This window comes from Trifolium pratense, linkage group LG6 (genome assembly GCF_020283565.1).
Source record: "Trifolium pratense cultivar HEN17-A07 linkage group LG6, ARS_RC_1.1, whole genome shotgun sequence".
Taxonomy (NCBI): domain Eukaryota; kingdom Viridiplantae; phylum Streptophyta; class Magnoliopsida; order Fabales; family Fabaceae; genus Trifolium; species Trifolium pratense.
The window spans coordinates 33,892,723-33,914,586 of NC_060064.1; the positions used below are offsets into that span (position 1 = coordinate 33,892,723).

Below are 21,864 nucleotides of genomic sequence, written 5' to 3' on the forward strand. Positions count from 1 at the left end.
TTCAATAATTTATAAATCAAGTTTTTATGTAACACAGTCAAACAAAATTCCTTTTAATTTTTATTTTCTTTATAAATAAAGTATAAATCTTCACTCCTATAAATACATCAATTTTCATTTTTAGTTTCTACAATAAATTTTGTTTAAACTTTCGTCTCGCAGATACCTTTCGTTATCAATTTTAGTTCTCATTTTTTAATATTATCTATAAAAAAAGGTGACTAACACTACTAAGTTTGGTCTTTGATTCATCAGTGATTTGATATCTCTTCGGTGGTCTTGACTTCTATTTCCTCTTTGTTCGATAGCTTTCTAACCGTATGTCGAAAGGGGAAGCCAGGTTTCAAAGGTGTTCTTTTGATGTGGCATGCCATGGTTTGGGAGACTAATTGGCACGCTCGGAATGATTTGATTTTTTGTGCAAAACAAGCCAATGTGGAGGATAGTTTTGATAAAATCCAACTTGTTAATCCTTTGTATTGTATATCTAGATAGTTGTTTGGGTGGGTGTTTGTTAGGCCCTTGTTCTTGGAGAATTCTTTAAGCTAATTTCTTGTAATTCTATGCATCTCTTATAAAGACTGGTTTGGATAATAGAACTTCTCTGTCTTTCTCTCGTAACTAAACTAGTCGGTCATTGAATCAGATACCGGATTTTTTTAAAAAAAGTTGCTAGATGAATTACTTACTTGAACCGTACGTCCATTTAGTTTGATTATCATTAATATTTGATTTGATCCACTCTTTATTCTTCTTGTTAACAAGTGTTCAAATTCACAACATATATAATATTCTATTCTTCAAAAGAAACATGCAATATTTTAAACTCATGGTAATATATTGCAACTATAACTTAAAGAAATATAGATTTCCAATTAGGCATGCTACGTTGAAGAGTGGTGAATACTACCAATATTCCTTTTAAATTGGAGAAGTTCTTGATTGATCTATTTTTAATAATATGTATTCATTTTCTTGATAATAAAATCACAACTAATGAAAGTGAACGTGGACCAAGTAGAAGATGCTAGTTTAAAATATTATAACCATGTCCTAGTTTGGTAAATTCCTATTAAATTTATTTTAAGTTTTTGATTATTATTATTTTTTTTATATATATATCTTCTAAGCCTATATATATGCACCAATTAACCAATGTTTCAAATCAATCTATATATCCTCATTGCATCTCATACATGCATCTCTAATTAAACTTCATTGAAAATTGAAATCTATCAAATCTTTTCTTTTTAGCAAAAGTAGTATATAAGTTTCTTACTTAAAAAAAAGATGAAGTTTGGAAAAGAATTTGTGTCACAAATGGTGCCAGAATGGCAAGAAGCATATATGAATTACATCTCTCTAAAATCTATTCTAAAAGACATGTTAAAGTTTAAAGCTGAAAATGAACCAAAAGCACCAATGGCATCAACACCAAAAGGATCATTGAAAAGAAGGTTAACTCTCTATAGAGCTTTTAGTGGTCTTAATGGTAAACAAAGACATTCTCCTTCAAGTAAGAGTGAAGATGAAGTTATACTTATTCGTTCCGAAGAAGGCGAAGATGATTCAAAAGGGTTGTATAAAACAATGTTTTTAAAGCCTTATGAAGATGGAGCAGAAAAAGATCTTGTGTTTTTTAGAAAACTTGATTTTGAGTTTAATAAGGTTAATGCATTTTATAAGAAGATGATGAAGGAAGTTGTTGGTGAAGCTGAGGAGTTAAGCAAGCAAATAAATTTTCTTATTGCTCTTAGAATAAAGGTGGATAAGGTTGGGTTTGGAAATCTTGATAACAGTGGAAACTCTTCTTCAACTTCCACTATGAATCTTGTAAATGATGTCAAACATGGTAAGTTATTTGTTATATATGTTACTTGCTTTTTAATCTATGCAATGAGCATGCATCAACATACACTACTAAAAATCTGCTTATTAGTTCCTGCGGAAAATATTTACATGTGATGTGTTAGTGTCGTATTTGGTGTCTATGTTGGTACTTTATAGATAAGCATATTCTTTTGATCTATAGAATTAACATGCATATTAAAAATTATATGCAATTCATGATGTTAATGAGAAATTAATCATAATTATATTTGATGATTTTTGAAGGCCACTCAAATATACACATGGATGTGATTCATGAAGTTGAGATGAGCAATGAAAGTCATTTTATAAATGATAAAGATGGAAATTATGTTGCACAAACCAATTCTAAGACTAATTCCATAGAGGGATTTAGACCAGCTTCTCTACAGATCCTTGATCATGTGAAGATCAATGTGATCACACCAGAAACTCCTGTGTCAACCATAAAAGGTCTTCTCTTAAGTTCAAAATCTGACAAAACATTTGACAAGAAAGAGCTTAAGAAAGCAGATGAGCAACTTAGCACTGCCTTAAAAGAGTTTTATCATAAGCTAAGGCTTCTAAAAAGATACAGGTGACATGTCTTCTTCTTTCACTTTTTAACTTAACAATTGTTTTGATCGGTTTATTTGAACTTAACGACTGACATAAACACTTATAACACTGTTTGAGAGGCCTTATAGGAAGAGCTTATGACATGTCTTCAGCTTATTTCCATATGCTCATCAAGATAGCTTATGAAAACAACCTGTAACTTATATGAAAATAAAATTGACTTTATTTTATTTTCTGTTATAGAAATATCTTAACATAAACAGTTGTTTGGATAAACAACTTAATTAAGTGCTTATAGCTTAAACACTTACCATATAATGTAAGTGTTTATATATATATATATATATATATATATATATATATATATATATATATATATATATATATATATATATATATATATATATATATATATATATATATATATATATATATATATATATATATATGCTTTTTCTATATAATAATAGATAAAATAAAGTTTAATAATTACTTTCATATAAGCTATAAACTGTTTTCATATGCTATCTTAAAGAGCTTATGGAAATAAGCTGAAAATAGCTCATAGAAATAACTTATACAATTTATGGACATGTTATAAGTTGTTTCCATAAACTCTCTCTAATAGTCACACAAGTGTTTTTGCTAGTAGATAAGTTCAAATAAGCCTATTCAAACACTTATGTTATAAGCGCGTAATTAAATTATTTATCCAAACAAAAACTTAATTAATAATTGATTATGTTTTACAAGGCTAATCTTTTTGCTTGATTGGTATGCAGCTTCTTAAATTTATTGGCATTCTCTAAAATCATGAAGAAGTATGATAAGGTATCCTTTATGATTTAATTGATAATCTTTTTGGTTGCAATTTTCTAAGTATGGTTTTATCTAACTAATCAACCACTACAGGTCAGTTCAAGAAATGCATCAAAAGATTACTTAAAGATGGTTGATAGTTCTTATGTTGGCAGCTCAGATGAGGTTAATAGACTGATTGAAAGGGTGGAACATGCCTTCATTAAGCACTTTGCAAATGGGAATCATAGAAAAGGAATGAACACATTGCGGCCAACCGCGAAGAGGGAACGACATCGAAAAACATTCTTATTAGGTAAGTGCGGCATTGGAGAATCCGTTAATTTTTTAATAATCTCAACCGTAGTTTTAAAATGTGGCCAATGTGGTCAAAATTATTGGTGTGATACTTATCAGCAATATTGCCGTCGCAATTAACCGAATATAAATTAATTCAATCTGTCTTAATATTATGCTTAGAAAGAATAAACTGTGTCTCACTCTGACATTTGATCATTTGATTTCTCAGGACTATTAACTGGCTGCTCAATTGCCCTAATTGTAGCACTAATTTTACTGGTACTTGCAAGAGATATTTTAGATTCTATACATGGAACTGAATATATGGAAAATATATTTCCACTTTATAGGTAAGTTAGAAATGTCCATTTCTATTTTTATTATGCAGCTACATAATTGAGTGTTTGTATATTTGCATGCATGTTTGACTGACTGACTCCATGAGCACTGATATATACATGGACACCAGACACGACACGACACAAACCCTAATAATAATTTGAGATAGACATGTGTTGGTGTCAGACATCAGACACTAGGATTCTTCATGGTTCGGTTTAGGATGGAAACCGAACCAAACTATACCAAATTTCGGATATTAACTGATAATTAGACCGTTGAAGAAACTGAAAACCGACCAAATCGAAGATTGTGACTGTTTTAAAAAAACCACAATCCGAATTGTAAAAAGGACTGAATTGTGACAAATAGTTCACAAACTGAACTATATCATTTCAGTTTGTGAATTTTCAGTCCTAGTTCGGCTTTTTTGGTGCCGGTTGGTTCAATTTAACAGTTTAGGCATGTCCCGGTGTCGGAAACCGTGTTTGACGGTGACATGACACCGAAACATATGAGTACATTGAACTATGTCATTTGCTTAAATTATTATTGGTGTGACTCATCAGTGTCCATGTCGTGTCCAGTATCCGTGTCTGTGCTTCATAGATTCTGAACTTTAGACTGATTTTAACACAATGATGTCAAGAAACATGATTAATGAAGTTAAGTTTATTGCAGTCTCTTTGGATACATCGTCTTGCACATGATCGTCTACTCTGGAAATACATACTTTTGGAGGCGTTTTAAGATCAACTATCCATTTATATTTGGATTCAAGGAAGGAACAGAGTTAGGTTACAGAGAAGTGTTTCTTCTTAGCTCTGGCCTTGCAGTACTTTCTTTGGCTGGTGCTCTCTCAAACTTATATATGGAGATGGATAAAAAAACAGAAAATTATCAATCATTTACAGAATTAGTGCCTTTAGGACTTGTCATAGTAAGTTATAAATCATATCTATTTTAAAATTTAATCATTTTGTTGTGTATTTTCTCAATGATATACTTGAAGAAAGGAAAAGTGTCTCTAAGCTCAAATGACATGAGTTTCAGTTAAAGTCGAATCCCAACTGAAACAATCATTTACCAGACTTTACTTATCTCTTGACCGAAATCTGAATTACCAGACCCTTTCTCCTCCGAACAGGAGTGTTAAGACTAAAAAAGAACATGTTGGCTAAACATGCTTGTTTAGAATGACTTATTTGAGCTTATGGAAACAGTTTATGACATGCCAAGAAGTAATTTTCAACTTTTTTTTTTATATAGATTTTGAAAACAACTTATCAGTTATATGAAAACGGTTTGACTTTATTTTATTTTTTGTTATAAAATTAGTGTATATATAAACACTAATTATATGAGAAACACTTATGCTCCTAAGGTTTAATTAAACTATATCCAAATAGTGACTCAATTAGTGACTAATATGCTAATGAATTTGTATTACAGGTGGTGCTTGTCATAACATTTTGTCCCTTCAATATCATATATAAATCCAGCCGCTTCTTCCTAATTAAATGTGCATTTCATTCAATTTGTGCTCCTCTCTACAAGGTAAACAAAGTAAAAATTCCAAATTTATGCTCAAAAACTACTTCATTGAAGATACTAATCTTGATTGTTCTTGATTTCAGGTCCACTTTCCAGATAATTTCTTGGCAGATCAGCTTACCAGCCAGGTTTAAAATTTTACATTATGCTACTAAAAAATTTATTCTTTGAAAACCATACTGAATCATCCGGACGTTCAACCTGTTGAACAGGATACCGACTAATTTGTCGGTAGGTTTGATTCTGGTTACATTGTAATCTGATTGAACTGGTTCAACCACAGTTCAATTAGATTGGTTCAATCAGTTGAACCTATTAAACCAATAGAACCATCATGTTGAGGTCTCACCGTTGCAATCTTTGGTCCATTTTTTAAAACATTTATTTATAATATAATATTTGTATGAGTATGAATTTACATAATTTTTGTTTAAGGCTTGCATATCCTTTTTACATATTTCATTCACCTATGTAGATATTCTTTTAAGCCAACAGTAAACTTTATTTTGTGTTCAGGTGCAAACATTTAGAAGTTTGGAATTCTATGTTTACTACTATTTTTTGGGGTACTACAAGGATAGATCAACCAAATTCATTAGTGAATTGTCTCCAAATAAAAATTCCATTGGTGAAAGTCACAAATATAAAACATTCTATTTAATTGTTGCTATTATTCCATTCTGGATCCGTTTTCTTCAGGTATGTAGCTGCCATTCAGTTTCTTAATTATCTAGGTTATGAATTTAAGTATTGTGAATATTCTGCAAACGTGTCGTATCAAGTATCTGGGCTTCATAGTATACTAGACGCTTACCCGTGCAATGCACGGGTCTTATGCTCTATTTTATATTATAATGTCAAAAAATTATTTGTATAAGTAGTAATTTAAAATTGAAATAATTGGTATTATCAAAATAATAGTAACAATAAAAGTTATCTAAATGTGATATAGATGTTAAATATGTGTTTATACATTTAAAAAACTTATTTATTTATACATCACATTTGAAGTTACTTTGGTATTTTCTTCGTTAACATTGATTAGCAATATCTTTAACTCATTCTTTAAAATAACTTTGGAAATGACAACATATAATTGACCATGAAAAACAATTGACGTTGAATAAGGCATGATTATGAGTTGGATAAACTACTTTATTATTGAATTTGTCATTTATATTAATTTGAAACTCGTTGGAGCAACGATAAACCAATTTAACTCATACTCAAAATCGAATATGATAAAAATCATGCGGTGCATACCAACCATTAGTATTTTTTTTTTTTACTAACATTAGGAAGTAGTCCTAACAATCGACCAACTCCTTATATACACAAAGAATAGACAAATTTTGAACATTAACTATTTTGAACAAAAAACAATAAAATACACAAAATAATAAAATTAAAAAAAATTAAAATGGATAAAAACCCAAAACAATAATAATAATAATAATAATAATAATAATAATAATAATAATTATTATTATTATTATTATAATTATAATTATAATTAGTACCACACATTAAATGGATGTAAGTGATGTGGCTAAATGAAAGGTTTTGATTGGTTTGTGAATTAGGGTTTAGATAGATAATTGGACAACTATCTAGGATTTATATATATAGATGTATAATATAATTCATTCATTTTTAATCATTTTCTATTAACATAATTGAGTTTAACATTAAGCTTTCTTATTTGAAGTGTCTTCGAAGATTATTACTTGAAGAAAGAAATATGATGCATGGTCTCAATGGACTAAAGTACATATCAACAATAGTTGCACTTACAATGAGGACTATTGATGATCAGTTTAATGAAAGAAAATTAGTGGTTTGGACAATTCTTGCTGCAAGTTCTTCAGGCATTGCAACAATTGTTAATACTTATTGGGATATTGTGATTGATTGGGGTTTGCTTAGAAGAAATTCAAGAAATCCATGGTTAAGAGATAAACTTTCTGTACCATACAAAAGTGTATATTTTGTTGCTATGGTAAGTTATAATTATTATTATTATTATTATTATTTTGTTGCAAATATATATATGAATGAGTAAATCTTAATATATTAATGGTTAAATTGCACTTTTGACCTCTAACTTTCACAAACTTGCGACTTTGACCCCCTAATTTTCATAATAGCACTTTTGGCCCATAACTTTAGCCCCATTTGCAAAATGTTGGCCCCTTATTGATTTTGACCAACTCAACACACAGGTGAACAATGACTCTCAGGCCACATTAGCATATGTGGCAAGACATCCTGATGTTGCATGTGAGTCACTGTTAACGCGTACAAGATATAATGATGTAGCACGTTAGTTATTATCCATGGGCGTTGATTTGGTCAAAATAAGTGGGGGTCGACCTTCTGAAAAAAGGGCTAAATTAGGATTTCAAAAGTGCTATTATGAATGTTTGTAAAAATTAAGGGGCCAAAAGTGCAATTTAGCCTATATTAACTGCTATCTTAGTATTCTGCTTTCTGCTCTCTATATATTAATTGTTATCCTATGATGCCGTGTTTAGTGATTACTGATTATGAATGAATGGTGTTTTTAGGTGTTGAATGTTATACTTAGGCTTGCATGGATGCAATCTGTTTTAGGCATTAAGGAAACTCCATTCCTGCATAAAACAGCTATGACTGCTTTTGTAGCTTGCTTGGAGATCCTTCGTCGTGGAATTTGGAACTTTTTCAGGTACCTTGTCGAACTTATTTCATATGTTTTCATCTGTTACAACTTACAATTAGTAGCAATAAAATTATTGCTATATTAGGACTGAATGTATGTTTTGAATTGAACAGGATGGAGAATGAGCATTTGAACAATGTTGGAAAGTATAGGGCATTCAAGTCAGTACCTCTTCCTTTCAATTATCAAGATGATGATGAAGAGAGCTCGGATACATAAATAAAGTAAATTGCCTTGTAGCTTGCTGGTGTAGCCTTTTTGGTGTGATGGCATTTAAGCTATTTTCCCTACTTAATAGAAAATGTTCACTTGTTGTATATATAATTTTTTTTATGAGAGTGTTCACTTGTATTTGTGTGGCTAGCTAGATTTCTTTGAAATAACATCACTTTTATTTGTTGGAAAAAAAAGTACAAAAAGAAATATAGAATGGAGTAAAGATAGGGTATTTGTAAAGAAAATTATGTGCCTTATTGAAAGTGACAAAATTGGGTTTTGGTACCGTCTAAAACACAGGGACAGGGCATTCTAATTTAATAAATTTGCATTTTATGGCTCACTCATCTATATATCTAACATTTTGTTCATTCATAGTCCATGTACGACTTAACAACTCACAATTGAAATCTAAAAATCTTCTCCCAAGTGTGAGTTCCCACATATACTTGATCCAAGACCATAATTCACACTCGCTCTCCCACCAAGCCGAGCCGTGGCTTTGATACCACTTGTTGGAGATTCGGGGGGAGTGTTGGGAGAAACAACGGGCGGGACCACGAGAGAGAAACACTACATCTCCATCTACAGTAAAACCTGAGGCATTCTTACCTAGGTACAATGATATAAAAGAAAACTTAGGCGCACACACATCAATAAAAATAATTAAAAAAAAATAAAATAGTCACATCAATTAATATAATTTTAATTATTTTTTCTTTAATTTTATTTTGCTTATGTATGTGTGCCTAACACCTCTAATTTGAGGTTGTGCCTAAATAAGTATTTCTCGTAAAATCTTAAGACATTAGATTCATAAATTACCTCTATTATAAATTCAACATTTTTCTAATTCATAGTAGATATGTACTTAACTACTCACACACTTTGAAACCCAAAAGTATCTTTATTATATATTACAACTAATGCATGTTCGTGTTAAATCAAATATTTTAGAATAAACTCTCAATTTAATAGATTACCTCTGTCCCTAATTAGGACTCTGGTGACTAGATCACATAAATTAAGAGAGAAATAATTTACAAGTTTATCCTTTAATTTAAGAGAGAAAATTTATAGATTTAGGCTAAATATATTCAGAGATTATTTAAATTTCATGTTTGTAATAATAGATTTAAGCTGTTAGATAACAATGTTAATAGTGATTTATTAAAAAAAAAATTTGAATAAGTTAAATTAGCCCACCTAAATTAACATCAGAGAGAATCAAACTTTAGACCTCAAGAGGAGCACACTCTCAGGTCCCAAGCCAATACCAATGCACCAACCCAAGTAGATTTATTAATCACCAAGTGGTATTTTTTCACTCCAAAAGAATGAATCCAATGAACAATCTAGGACTTAGATTAAATCCTAAATGGGTGGGTTCTTAGTTAACATATTTACGATTGTTTTTGAATTGCTCGCAAGAATCGGCGTGTTTAAGAGATTGAAAGTTAAGCTATCATGAACTTAAACTGGAAAATAAAGGGCATGAAATGTAAATTGCTATAATTATAAATTGAGTTCATATCAATTGAGAGTTTACGGCCTGTGTTAAGAAATTGTATCCTTGTGCTGTTTTTTGTGTTAGCGTGCGGATATATTTCTCTATTTTAGGCGGTGTATTTCTCTTTCGCCCTAAAACAGCCTAAGTCTCTCGTATTTATAGAAGAATGAAAATATCTTAATAACCGCCTTCGATCTTGACTTGATCTCCACATTCTTTGATAACCCGCTGGTAATCGTTTCAAGAATATCGAAAAACAATTTACTTTTATCCTATTCGGCTATTTGAATTTTGAATCTTGATAGAAAAAACTTATTTTTGGCGCGCTTGTCCAAGCTTTCTCAAATTTGTCTTTGATATATGTCTCGAACTCGTTTTATTTGCATATTGTACATACTTGGAAGCCTAATTGACTTTCGATTTGTTTTTTGGGTATATAAACTGACCTTCGAATTCTAATTTAAGATTTTACATATAACAAACAAATAAGTCCTTTAAAACATTCAATGTTTGTAATGGTACCTTTTCCATCTAACTCTATCATAAAATGACTTTATGTGGGTCTTTGTTTTAATCCCTTCAACTTCATATGGGTATATCCATATGTGAAAAGGAGAAAATACAATGTCCATATCTTTTTTCTAGAGTGGATTTGAATAAGATCTAGAACTTTTAATTTTTTTGTGTTGATGATATAAAAAATTGGGTTTGAAGATGAAGATAGAATAAAGATGATGCTTTTTGTTTTTGGGTTTAAGTTCTTCTCTTTTTCTAGTTTCTTTTTAATGAAAAATATGTTTTTTTTCCCTGGTTTGGACTTGCCACGTCACTATTAAACAGCCACATATGCCATCTCTAGCAGAGTTAGATAGAAAAGAGTAACGATTATATAAAAAAAAGATAGAAAAGAGTAACGGTAAATGACTTAAATGACATATGTGTTATTTAAGAAACTTAAAGGATCAATATGTTACAAAAATCAAATTTAAAAGACATCGTACGTCTTCGTGACCTTAGCTCAGTTAACATATCGCACTATATGTACAGGAGTCAAGTTATTCACCTTAAAAGTGAATTTTCTAGCCACTAGGTTACTTGACAAAAAAAAAGACATCTAAATACTTTTTTTTGGTACAAGATATCTAGATACATTTAGCCTAATATTTATTTCATTTTATTGACGAAAGCCTAATATTTATTGTAAGGTATAGAAAAAGATGTAGAATCTTCACAAAAAAAATAAAAATAAAAATTAGGGGTATGCATGTAGATAAAAAAATAAGGGTAAATATGTTTTTACCACCGTAAAGTAGGTGAGTTTTGATCTACCCCTGCAAAAAAAAAAAGGATTACCATCTATAATGTGAAGATTCTCTAGTTTATCCTCTCATAAAAAATGATGACTTAAGATTCTGTCATTTTGCCTCTTGTAATGTTAGTGAGTTTTGGTTTACCCCTCTAACTGACCATGCCACATCATCATTTTTGTGGAATCTTAGGTCAACATTTTCCATGAAGGGTGTATATCAGAGAATCTTCACATTACAAGGGATAGTAAAAAAAAAACATTACAGGGGATAAACCAAAATTCGTCTATGGGTAAAAACCTATTTACCCAAGAAATAATAAATATGTTTAAGACTTGAAAATGCTTTTATAAAAAAGGACACAATTTTTTTTAAGTGGATCTTATATTTAGAGACAAAATAATAATAAACTAATTTGGTCTCTAAAATATATAATATTTTCTTTTTTTTTTAAGAAGCTAAATTAGTCCACTCAAATTGACACCAGAGAGAATCGAACCTTAGAACTCAAGAGGAGCACACTCCCAAGTCCCAAGCCAATACCAATGCACCAACCCAAGTGGGTTTTAAAAAATATATAATATTTTCTCTCATATTTTTAAAAGAGAATCATGTTGGGTTTTATGAGAGGGTACGTAGTCAGGAGCAACTATTCAAGTGAGTTGGACACCACAATTTTATCCCAAATTTTAAGTTTATAGGTCATATCACCTTTTAAAATCTCGATTTTTCTAAGTAATGTAGGATAGACTAAATTAATAGATTAATCATAATTTAAGAATTATTTAATATATTTCTATTGTTAAAGAACATACTCCCTCTATCTCATTTTATAAGAACTATTTTGACTAAATGACACTATTCATTTATCTTGTTTTGACCATAATTTTATAACAATATATAGATATAAATATTAGCATATAAGATCTTGTTTGATTTGTTTTGATGAGTATTTTCAAAATATCAAGTTTTTATAATTTTTACTAATATAAAAATTAAAGATATTAACGATCAAAATTGTGCATTAACATACATGCATTATTCAAATTAGCTCTTATATTTTGGGACGGATGGAGATTGATAATTTGTTTGACCAAATTGAATGGTTTATTCATATTTTTATTACCATATATTACCATATACAAAAACTATCATTAATACATAATACTACAGTATTAGTCAATTTTTTGACCAAAAACAATATTATTAGTCAGAATAAAAAACTACTATCAGTAATAGTATTAGTAAAAACAAATTATCACCAATACTTTTTTGTTTTTGGTCAAATATCATTAATACATATTTATTTGTTAATTAGAAACTTAATTAATATCATTGATATCATTGATATACGTTCAACACATTTGAGATTTGGTGGAATATTTTTACCTTATCTCTATCTCCCTTTCTTACCTCTCCATATAAATATAGTTAGCCAATTACAACATTATCATACCAAATACATTCAAGATGAAGATTGTTCACATTCTCTTCCTCTTCACTTTTATCTCATTCACTATTTGCCATGCTTCAGTAAATGATTTTTGTGTTGCAGATTTAAAGGCTCCAATCACCAATTCAGGCTATCCTTGCAAACCCGTTAAAAGTGTCACATCGGACGATTTCGTCTTCCATGGCCTTGTAGCCGGAAGCACAAACAACTCTTTCAAACTTGGTGTGACCGCTGCAAGTGTCACAAATTTTCCCGCCCTTAACGGACTTGGAGTTTCCACGATACGTGTAGACATAGAAGAAGGTGGGTTTGCTCCAATGCATACTCATCCTGATGCTACCGAGTTAATTATATCGATTCAAGGTGAAGCTACCGTTGGATTTGTAACACCTACCGGAGTTTATACCAAGGTGCTTAAATCGGGTGATCTTTTTGTTATTCCACCGGGGTTGTTGCATTTTGTCGTTAATTCGGGAAAGGGAAAAGCTATGGGTTATGCTGCTTTTAGTAGTGAAAACCCTAGTACTCAAATAACTGATCTTCTTTTGTTTGGTAATAATTTGCCTTCTGATTTAGTTGCAAAAACTACTTTACTTGATCTTGCTCAAGTCAAGAAGTTAAAGGCTCAGTTTGGTGGAAGTGGTTAGGAATGAAAGGATTTTTTTTTATGTACTACTTAATTATGCCAAATATTAAGATACTATATGAAATAAATTTGAGTCTTACATTTCTTGGTTTATTCTCTCTCAATGTAAAGGTTATGATCAAATGGCATCAAAATGTGAAAATTAAATTTGACATTAATTCTTAGACGTTCATTTCGTTTAATCGTTTAATTTGAAGGTCTAAAATAATTAATATGATCAAGTATATGGATATCATGACTTGTTTTTCGATCTTTCCTTTAATAGCAAACATTGTATTCACTGAAACAAACAAACAAAAACTATTTTTTTAATAAAATCGTTGTCATCACCGTTGCTTATTTTCTTCTCTACAATTTATTTTTATCCGCCATATTCATACACGTCCATCAACATGATTTCATATGAAAATCATGAGTCTAAATACACTAAAAAAAATTAATATATTTTTTAAACATTGATTTCTCGTAGGAATTCAAATTGTACTGTGCAGGTTTAATTCTCAAGACATTTTACATTGATGCATCAAACGACTTATGTGTTTTTTTTTTTTGGTTAATGTTAAAACGTGGCTCTTTGTAATTATCCCTTCAACTTTCATATGGGTAATGTGAAAAGGAGAAAATACAATGCCCAAATATTTTCTTTTTTTAGAGTGGATTAAATAAGATCTAGTGCATGTTTTTAATTTTTTGGATATTATACGTAGATGATAAATTTTTTCTGGGTTTGAAAATGGAGTTGATGAATTTGGTGGGTTTGAAGATGAAGATGATGATTTTTGTTTTTTGTCTAAGTTCTTTTGTTTTAGTTTCATTTTAATGAAAAGTTTTTTTTTTTTCCTAATTTGAACTTGTCACATCACTACCTCTCAACTCAAAATACCGGACTCTTCTAATTTTTAATTTCTAATGCTAATCGTCACCACTCTTTTATTTTTCTTAGTTTATTGAAGATATGTAATTTCAGACTAAATCTTGACATGAAATAATCCTCCAAATTATTTTTTCTTTCTCGTTATATTAAATAAGTGTGATTTTCACATTATTTTAGTGTATTTCGTTGTCCCGTCTTTGTGCGGTGTATTTGTTGTCCCGTCTTTATGCGGTGTATTTTGTTTCCCATTTGTGCGGTATTTATTTGTTTCATATTGAAGAATTAGTTCCGATCAAGTGCAAATCCATTCAAAGTTTATTTTTGTGTCATCAACGCTACAAATCTAAAGACATGAACATATTCGTAGGCTTATGCAATTTTCCGTTTTATGCTATTAACATGAATGTTGTGAGTTTGTTCACAAATTCATCCTTTTTGTTTTTAGACAATTTGAATTTGTACTGAATCGATATACTCTATTAATTTGAATGAATTAATATCGTTTATTTTTAGTAAAAAAAACAAATGATTGAGAGATTGATATTGTTTACGGATCAAAGAGATTGATAGTTTAAGAATTATTTAATATTTCTATTGTTCACGAACGGAATTGGAGAGATTAATGATAGTTTGACCAACTTGAATGGTTTACTCATTATTTTAATTACTCCCTCCGGTCCTTTTTATAAGGAACACTTAGGGCAAAAAAATTGGTTCTTTTTATAAGAAACTTTGACCAATTTTCAAATGTTTTAAATGTTCAATTTCACTTATGCCCTTATTTATTATGAGATAGAATTTAAAAATAAGTAAGTTAGTTGAATAAAGAGTAATTAAATAAGGGTATACATGGAATAAATTTAAATTTATAAGAGTATTAAATGAAAATAACTATGTTAAATGTGCTTCATTGGTCTGTGTGATTTTTCCAAAGTGTTCCTTATAAAAAGGACCGGAGGAGTACCATATATACAAAAACTATCATTAATATTATTAGTCAAAATTTTGACCAAAAAATAATTAGTAGTAGTCAAAAGATAAAACTATCATTAATACATATTTGTTAATTTAGACGTTTTTATTAGTGATTACCGGTTATTAATCAATTATTTAATTAATATGATTGATACGTTCAATACATTTGAGATATGGTAGAATATATTTTTACCTTCTACCAAAAAAAAAAGAATATAATTTTACCTTTTCTCCCCTTCCTACCTCTCTATATATAAATATAGTTAGCCAATTACAACATTATCTCAGACCAAATACAGTGAAAATGAAGATTATTCACATTCTCTTCCTCTTCACTTTTATCTCATTCACTATTTGCCATGCTTCTGTAAATGATTTTTGTGTTGCAGATTTAAAGGCTCCAACCTCCAATTCAGGCTATCCTTGCAAACCTGTCGAAAGTGTCACATCGGACGATTTCGTCTTTCATGGCCTCGTAGCCGGAAACACCAACAACACTTTTAAACTTGGAGTCACGTATGCAAGTGTAACCAATTTCCCAGCCCTAAATGGGCTTGGAGTCACCGCGATGCGCGTAGACATAGAAGAAGGCGGATTAGCTCCAATGCACACTCATCCCGGTGCTACCGAATTAATTATAATGGTTCAAGGTGAACTAACCGCTGGATTTGTTACACCTACTTCAACTTATTCCAAGGCGTTGAAACCCGGTGATCTTTTCGTTGTTCCACCGGGGATGATGCATTATGTCCTTAATACCGGAAAGGGAAAAGTTATTGCTTATGTTGCATTTAGTAGTGAAAAACCTAGTATTCAAACACTTGATCTTCTTTTGTTTGGTAATAATTTGCCTTCTGATTTAGTTGCAAAAACTACTTACCTTGATATTGATCAAGTGAAGAAGTTAAAGGCTCATTTTAAAGGAAGTGGTTAGAAATATAAGGGTTTTTATTTTTATGTTCTAGTTTTACCAAACGTTAAAAATACTATATGAAATAATTTGAGTTATACATTTCTTGATTTCTTTGTCTCTCTCTTTTTCTACTTTTATGGTTCTACATTACTCCTTGGATTGATTTAAATTATATATAGATCTAACTTAACATGTGTGAAAAGACATATTCATTGTTGATAGATATATCATTTGAAATTCAAATAGTAGTAGTGGTACTTTTTCTTTTTATGATAATTTAAAAATCATATAGTGACAAAAAAACAAAACCAAATACTAAAATATATACCCATGGCATTTAAAAGGATTGTAAAGCATATTGTTTTGATTTTGATTTAAAGATTATGTAGCATTTGCCAACTAATGAGACATCACAATGTCTTGGTTGAATTTTATGAAGTTTGTTTTGATTCATATAACTCTCTACATTTACTGGATTTTATTGAGTTTTTTTTTTTTTTTTGGAATAATTTTCTTGATATTTTCATTAACAGACGTATCTGTTTTCGAATAAAATTAATGATTATGATTATTTGATTTTTAATTTGGTTAAGTAGGCTCATTGCTTAATGAGTTGAAGAGTTCATTGTAGTTGAAGGTAGATAATCTTAGTTTGATGTAATATATGTAGTAATAGAGGGAGGTGTGTTAGAGTGTTATATGATAGTAACATGGGCTTTGTAATAGGCCCATGTGCTATGTGAGGGCAATGTACAAATAGTCCTGATGCAAAGTGAATAAACAAGTGCAACGCGGGCTTTCACAATACATTAGGAAGAACAAGTGCGGGATGGTGTGTTCGTGATCACTTGGTACACTTTGTCACGGCTGGAACTACATGGATGCAAGGACCATGTTCTATAATTGAAGGTGAAGCTATGCCTTTGATTGAAGACATGAATGAAGTGACTCGCCGTGGCATCTCTCATGTCATTTTTAAAATCGATCCCAAAATTGTAGTGGATTCAATTCATAATGTGCACTCGGGTGTCTCGGAATTTAGCACCTTTATTTGTAATATTCGTAATGTATTGTCTTGAGTTTGTGTTTGTCAATATATATATATATATGGGGTTTTCTAACTTAGACCCTAAGTTAGCAAGGTGCACCTTTTCAATTGGACCAAAATACCCATTCTTTTTAATTAATTAACCAAAATACCCATTAGTAGACGCAGATCCAATGTCGCGCGCGTACCGAAGGACCATGGTTACAGACCGTTGATTTCCATCAGACAGCCAAGATCTGATCTCATCAAGACTGTCTGATCAATCAGACAGCCCAGATCATCCTGATCCATCAGATTCCAGCGCCTGCGCCACACTGGATTACAACCTGGAGAGAGAAAAATTTGCTTTTTAAAAGTAGGACACGTGTCACACAATGGTTGGCTGGGCGTGATTTTTGTTCATTTAATACTTTGAACTCAATTATTTCGTTGTAAATTAATTTTTTATTTTTTTATTTTTATACCAAAATTCATAATTTTTTTTTGTCTACAAATAGAGACTTGGTTCGTTTGATTTGGACACCGAAAAAAAAACGCAATTTTTCACTACCTTAATCTCATTTTTTGTCTACTAAATACGTTACTTGTGTGTTGTAATTTAACACGCACCACTCAACCAACTCACTGAAACCATTATACCAGGAAAATAGTAGATAATATTCTGGAACTTTTGGTATATTTTATGAAATTTTTGGAGACTTGAAACTATTTTTAGTTAATTAAATGAGATAAAACGGTAATTAAAAACTAATGTTTGCTTCTGAAACCATTTTACTGGTAGAATGGTTGCACATAGTTGTATTCTGAAACCATTTTACTGGTAGAATGGTTTCAATGAGTAATTTATTAATTGTGTTTGCTTCTGAAACCATTTATCTGGTACAATGGTTTCAGAGAGTTGTAATCTGAAACCATTTTGCTGGTAGAATGGTTTCAGTAAGTTGATTATTAGTTATTTGCTTCTGAAACCATTTAGCTTGTAGAATGGTTGCACATAGTTGTATTCTGAAACCATTTTACTGGTAGAATGGTTTCAGTGAGTAATTTATTAATTGTGTTTGCTTCTGAAACCATTTATCTGGTACAATGGTTTCAGAGAGTTGTAATCTGAAACCATTTTGCTGGTAGAATGGTTTCAGTGAGTTGATGTAAGGTAGTGAAAAATGAGATTAAGGTAGTGAAAAATTGGGTTTTTTTTTCTGTGTCCAAATCAAACGAATCAAGTCTCTATTTGTAGAGAAAAAAAAATTATGAATTTTGGTATAAAAAAAATAAATAAAAAATTAATTTACAACGAAATAATTGAGTTCAAAGTATTAAATGGAAAAAAATCACGCCCAGCCAATCAGACAGCGACACGTGTCCTGCTTTTAAAAAGTAGATTCTTCTCTCAGGCTGTAATCCAGTGTGGTGCACGCGCTGGAATCTGATGGATTCGGATGATCTGGGATGTCTGATTGATCAGACAGTCTTGATGAGATCAGATCTTGGCTGTATGATGGAAATCAACGGCCTGTAACCATGGTACTGCGGTACGCGCGCGACACTGGATCCGCGTCCATTGATGGTAATTTGGTTAATTAATTAAAAAGAATGGGTATTTTGGTCCAACTGAAAAGGTGCACCTTGCTAACTTAGACCCAACTGGGTCTAAGTTAGCAGCCCCCTATATATATATATATATATATATATATATATATATATATATATATATATATATATAGAGAGAGAGAGAGAGAGAGAGAGAGATTTTCTTTTGACGTGCTACCTACTTCTCGCGCGCTCTGCACGTTTCTATTTTTATCATTCCGCTCCTTAACTAACGGACGTTATAAAAAAAATTGATATGATGTTTTTGGGAGTATCCGCTACCTAAATAGCAGACATGAGTATTTTGATAAATCCGTCTGACGCACAAGAAAATAAGTACAGTGGCTACCGAATAAACAAGTGTTGTGCATAATTTCACCCATTCATACTTAAACTTAGTTTCTGTTAATTCAGTCAATTCTCCCCCCAACAATCATAATTTTTCATAGGGCATATTACGTTGAAGAGTGGTGAAGACTAGTAAGATCCTTTTAAGTTGAAGATCTTAATTGATATATTTTAATACTCCCTATCATTTTATAAGACATATTTTAACTAAATATATTATTTATATGTCTTGTTTTGACCGTATTTTTCTACCGTATTTTTCTAAAAGTATATAAATATAAATATTATCATATGTTTGATTTGTTTCGATGAATATTTTTAAAATATCAAATTTTCATAATTTTTACTAATAGACAATTAAAAATAATCGTAATCAAAATTATGTATTGTCATACGTGCAATGATCAATGAGTTTTTATATTTTGAGACGGATGGAATATAAAAATCTCTATTCACTTTTAAAACAAAAGATATCAATTTTTTTAGGTGTGTGATAATGGGAGAGGATTGTCTCCGGTAACATTACCCTCCAGTCCAACTCTAGCCATTAGATTGAAAATAAAAAAATGTAAAAAATTAACAAACAAAATTTTAATGGTTAGGATCCAGACTTCTCCCTCTCCGGTGCAATATGCACGGGAGGGAATCCTTTCTCGTGTGATAATATGCATACTAGATGCAGTGGCAGAACTATAGGGGGTGGCTGGGATGGGCCACGGCCACCCTCGAGAAAATGAGAAATTACTCTAGTATCCTTTGCATCTATATAAAATTAAAACTATTTACTAGATATATACCGGTTTGCACATTAAAATAAGCAAATTAAGTGTAGCCCAGTTGTGGTCAATTGATTCTATTGTAACCTTATATTATAGTTTTAGGACGTGAGTTCAACTCCTGCTCCCCCTATGTTTTGATTTTTTGTTTTTTTTCTTTAAAAAAATCATTTTTTGACCAAATTTTTGTATGAAATTATATTTTTACTTAATTTATATATTATAAATTTTTAATAGCCCTCCCGGATTTTATTTTCCGGTTCCGCCACCAACTAGATGCACCAAATTTCATAACAGGTAAATGTCAGAGATTGAATTCTAAACTTCCTTCTAAAATTTCTTCAACATTCCAACCTTTTACCAATTGACTTCACCTTCAAGGACAATTCCATCAAAATTACGAGAGTAGTACTAGTACTAGATCTAGATGAGTGAGTTCTAAAAAGTTATTTTATTGCATCTCTTTATGTTATATCTCTTTCATGCGATGTATTTACACTCTGATTTTACTTTTGCTTAAATAAATATATTTTGTGTTTAATGTTTTATTTTTGGTGAACAGGTTATGTCTAATGTTAACACATTAACAACTATAATTCACATATATATCCATATGGATCTTCCTCCTCTTTAAAGGGAACGTGGACCATGTTGGCCTATATTTTTCAATACGGTTGGTTCAATAGATTAGATTTATTACAAAATTGTCCTTTTTTGCTTGTGAACAGCCACAGCCACAGCCAAGCCATGTCTTTGTCACGACTCACGACTAGTAGCACAAGCACAACATACTTTTTTTTTATATAGAATTACACAAGCTAAATGAATATTTGTGATCACAAAAAAAATAAATGAATAGATATATATAGAAGAGTTCAAAGTCGTACGTCTACTACTCCCTTCTTTGCTACACAATTTTTTGGTCAAGCAAAAATTTCACGGATAAATAAGTTAAGTGTTTAGGGTTCGAACTTCGACTCTGACATATATAAAACGTGATATACCTACTAACTGAACTAAAGTTACTGAGACAAAATAATTATTTTGTGATCATATTCTAGTTTGAGAGATTAACATATGAAGACAAATAGAATATACACAAAACACACACACATATTATGCCTTGATTGTAGGCCATAATAACATTCATATTATATTATTGTCACAATTACACCTATAGATTTCCTTTGAAAATTTTATATATGTGGAATGATTGTATTAGCTGGAGGATATGTGGTAACCACGACAATAACATAGCAACGAAGCAGGTGACACTTTCCTCCAGTCATAAATTCATAATACAGCTAGTTACAAAACTTTAAAAGTTTGTACCAAAAACACCTGCAAAAATCTCTCTCTATTAAATTTATTTTAGGTCCTGCATATCCTTTTTTATAGAGTTTTAGGTCCTACATATTTATTGTGTTTCCTGTTTCTTTTTTTATAAGCATTGTGTTTCCTGTTTCTGTTTTTATTGATAAATACTAAAGTTAAAAGTTAATTTGTAACCTGACTATCATCCCACTTCTCCACCTTAAAATGATGAAATTTCTAGCCAATACGCTATGACAAACAAAAAAAGTTTATCTGTAACCGAAAAAAGAGTAACAAAAAAAGTTAAAAGTTAATCAATAATTAGTTGGTCCAGTGGGGATTGACGCTGGACTTGGTAAGAAGAACCGCATTTCGATCTTCCACAACTGTGATCAGAATGGTGTTGAAACTACTTGATACCAAAACTGACTATCGAATCAGATTAGACGGTCCGATGAACCGGATACTGGTGATAAAAATTAAAATTTTAATATAGCTAGTTAGAAAAGTTATCCCGTCCTGATGAAAATAGCTCAGTTGATAGAGACGATATTGCATGTAATATGTAGGAATCGGAGTTCGAATCTTGTTACTTCCATTTATTCACTTTAGAGTTTTGATCTTGACTCTCGTTATGAAAAAATTTAGTTGATAAAGTAGAACCCACACCGTGTCTTCAACAAATTTTCAGGCGGCAACAAGTCATCGTCAAATTAGATGGATATGGAAGATTTGTAGAGAGACCAAGTAAACTCGGGTTCACTCTAACAATTCA

The 21,864-nt window shown here is 30.7% G+C and overlaps 3 protein-coding genes across 3 annotated transcripts; all 3 read left to right on the forward strand.

Annotated features, from left to right (window-relative positions):
• Positions 1–1,143: 1,143 nt before the first annotated feature.
• On the forward strand, positions 1,144–8,680 carry LOC123888701 (phosphate transporter PHO1 homolog 10-like). Its single transcript, XM_045937839.1, has 12 exons — positions 1,144–1,852; positions 2,116–2,446; positions 3,210–3,258; positions 3,340–3,541; positions 3,755–3,875; positions 4,546–4,804; positions 5,317–5,421; positions 5,502–5,546; positions 5,935–6,117; positions 7,127–7,417; positions 7,986–8,125; positions 8,233–8,680. The coding sequence occupies exons 1-12, from the start codon at positions 1,291–1,293 to the stop codon at positions 8,336–8,338; spliced, it is 2,394 nt and encodes a 797-aa protein (XP_045793795.1). The 5' UTR covers positions 1,144–1,290; the 3' UTR covers positions 8,339–8,680.
• A 3,941-nt stretch (positions 8,681–12,621) lies between these two features.
• Positions 12,622–13,310, forward strand: LOC123888702 (auxin-binding protein ABP19a-like). Its single transcript, XM_045937840.1, has one exon. The coding sequence runs from the start codon at positions 12,623–12,625 to the stop codon at positions 13,250–13,252; it is 630 nt and encodes a 209-aa protein (XP_045793796.1). The 5' UTR covers position 12,622; the 3' UTR covers positions 13,253–13,310.
• A 2,070-nt stretch (positions 13,311–15,380) lies between these two features.
• Positions 15,381–16,034, forward strand: LOC123888703 (auxin-binding protein ABP19a-like). The gene has a single exon (XM_045937841.1). The coding sequence runs from the start codon at positions 15,405–15,407 to the stop codon at positions 16,032–16,034; it is 630 nt and encodes a 209-aa protein (XP_045793797.1). The 5' UTR covers positions 15,381–15,404.
• The last annotated feature ends 5,830 nt before the right edge of the window (positions 16,035–21,864 follow it).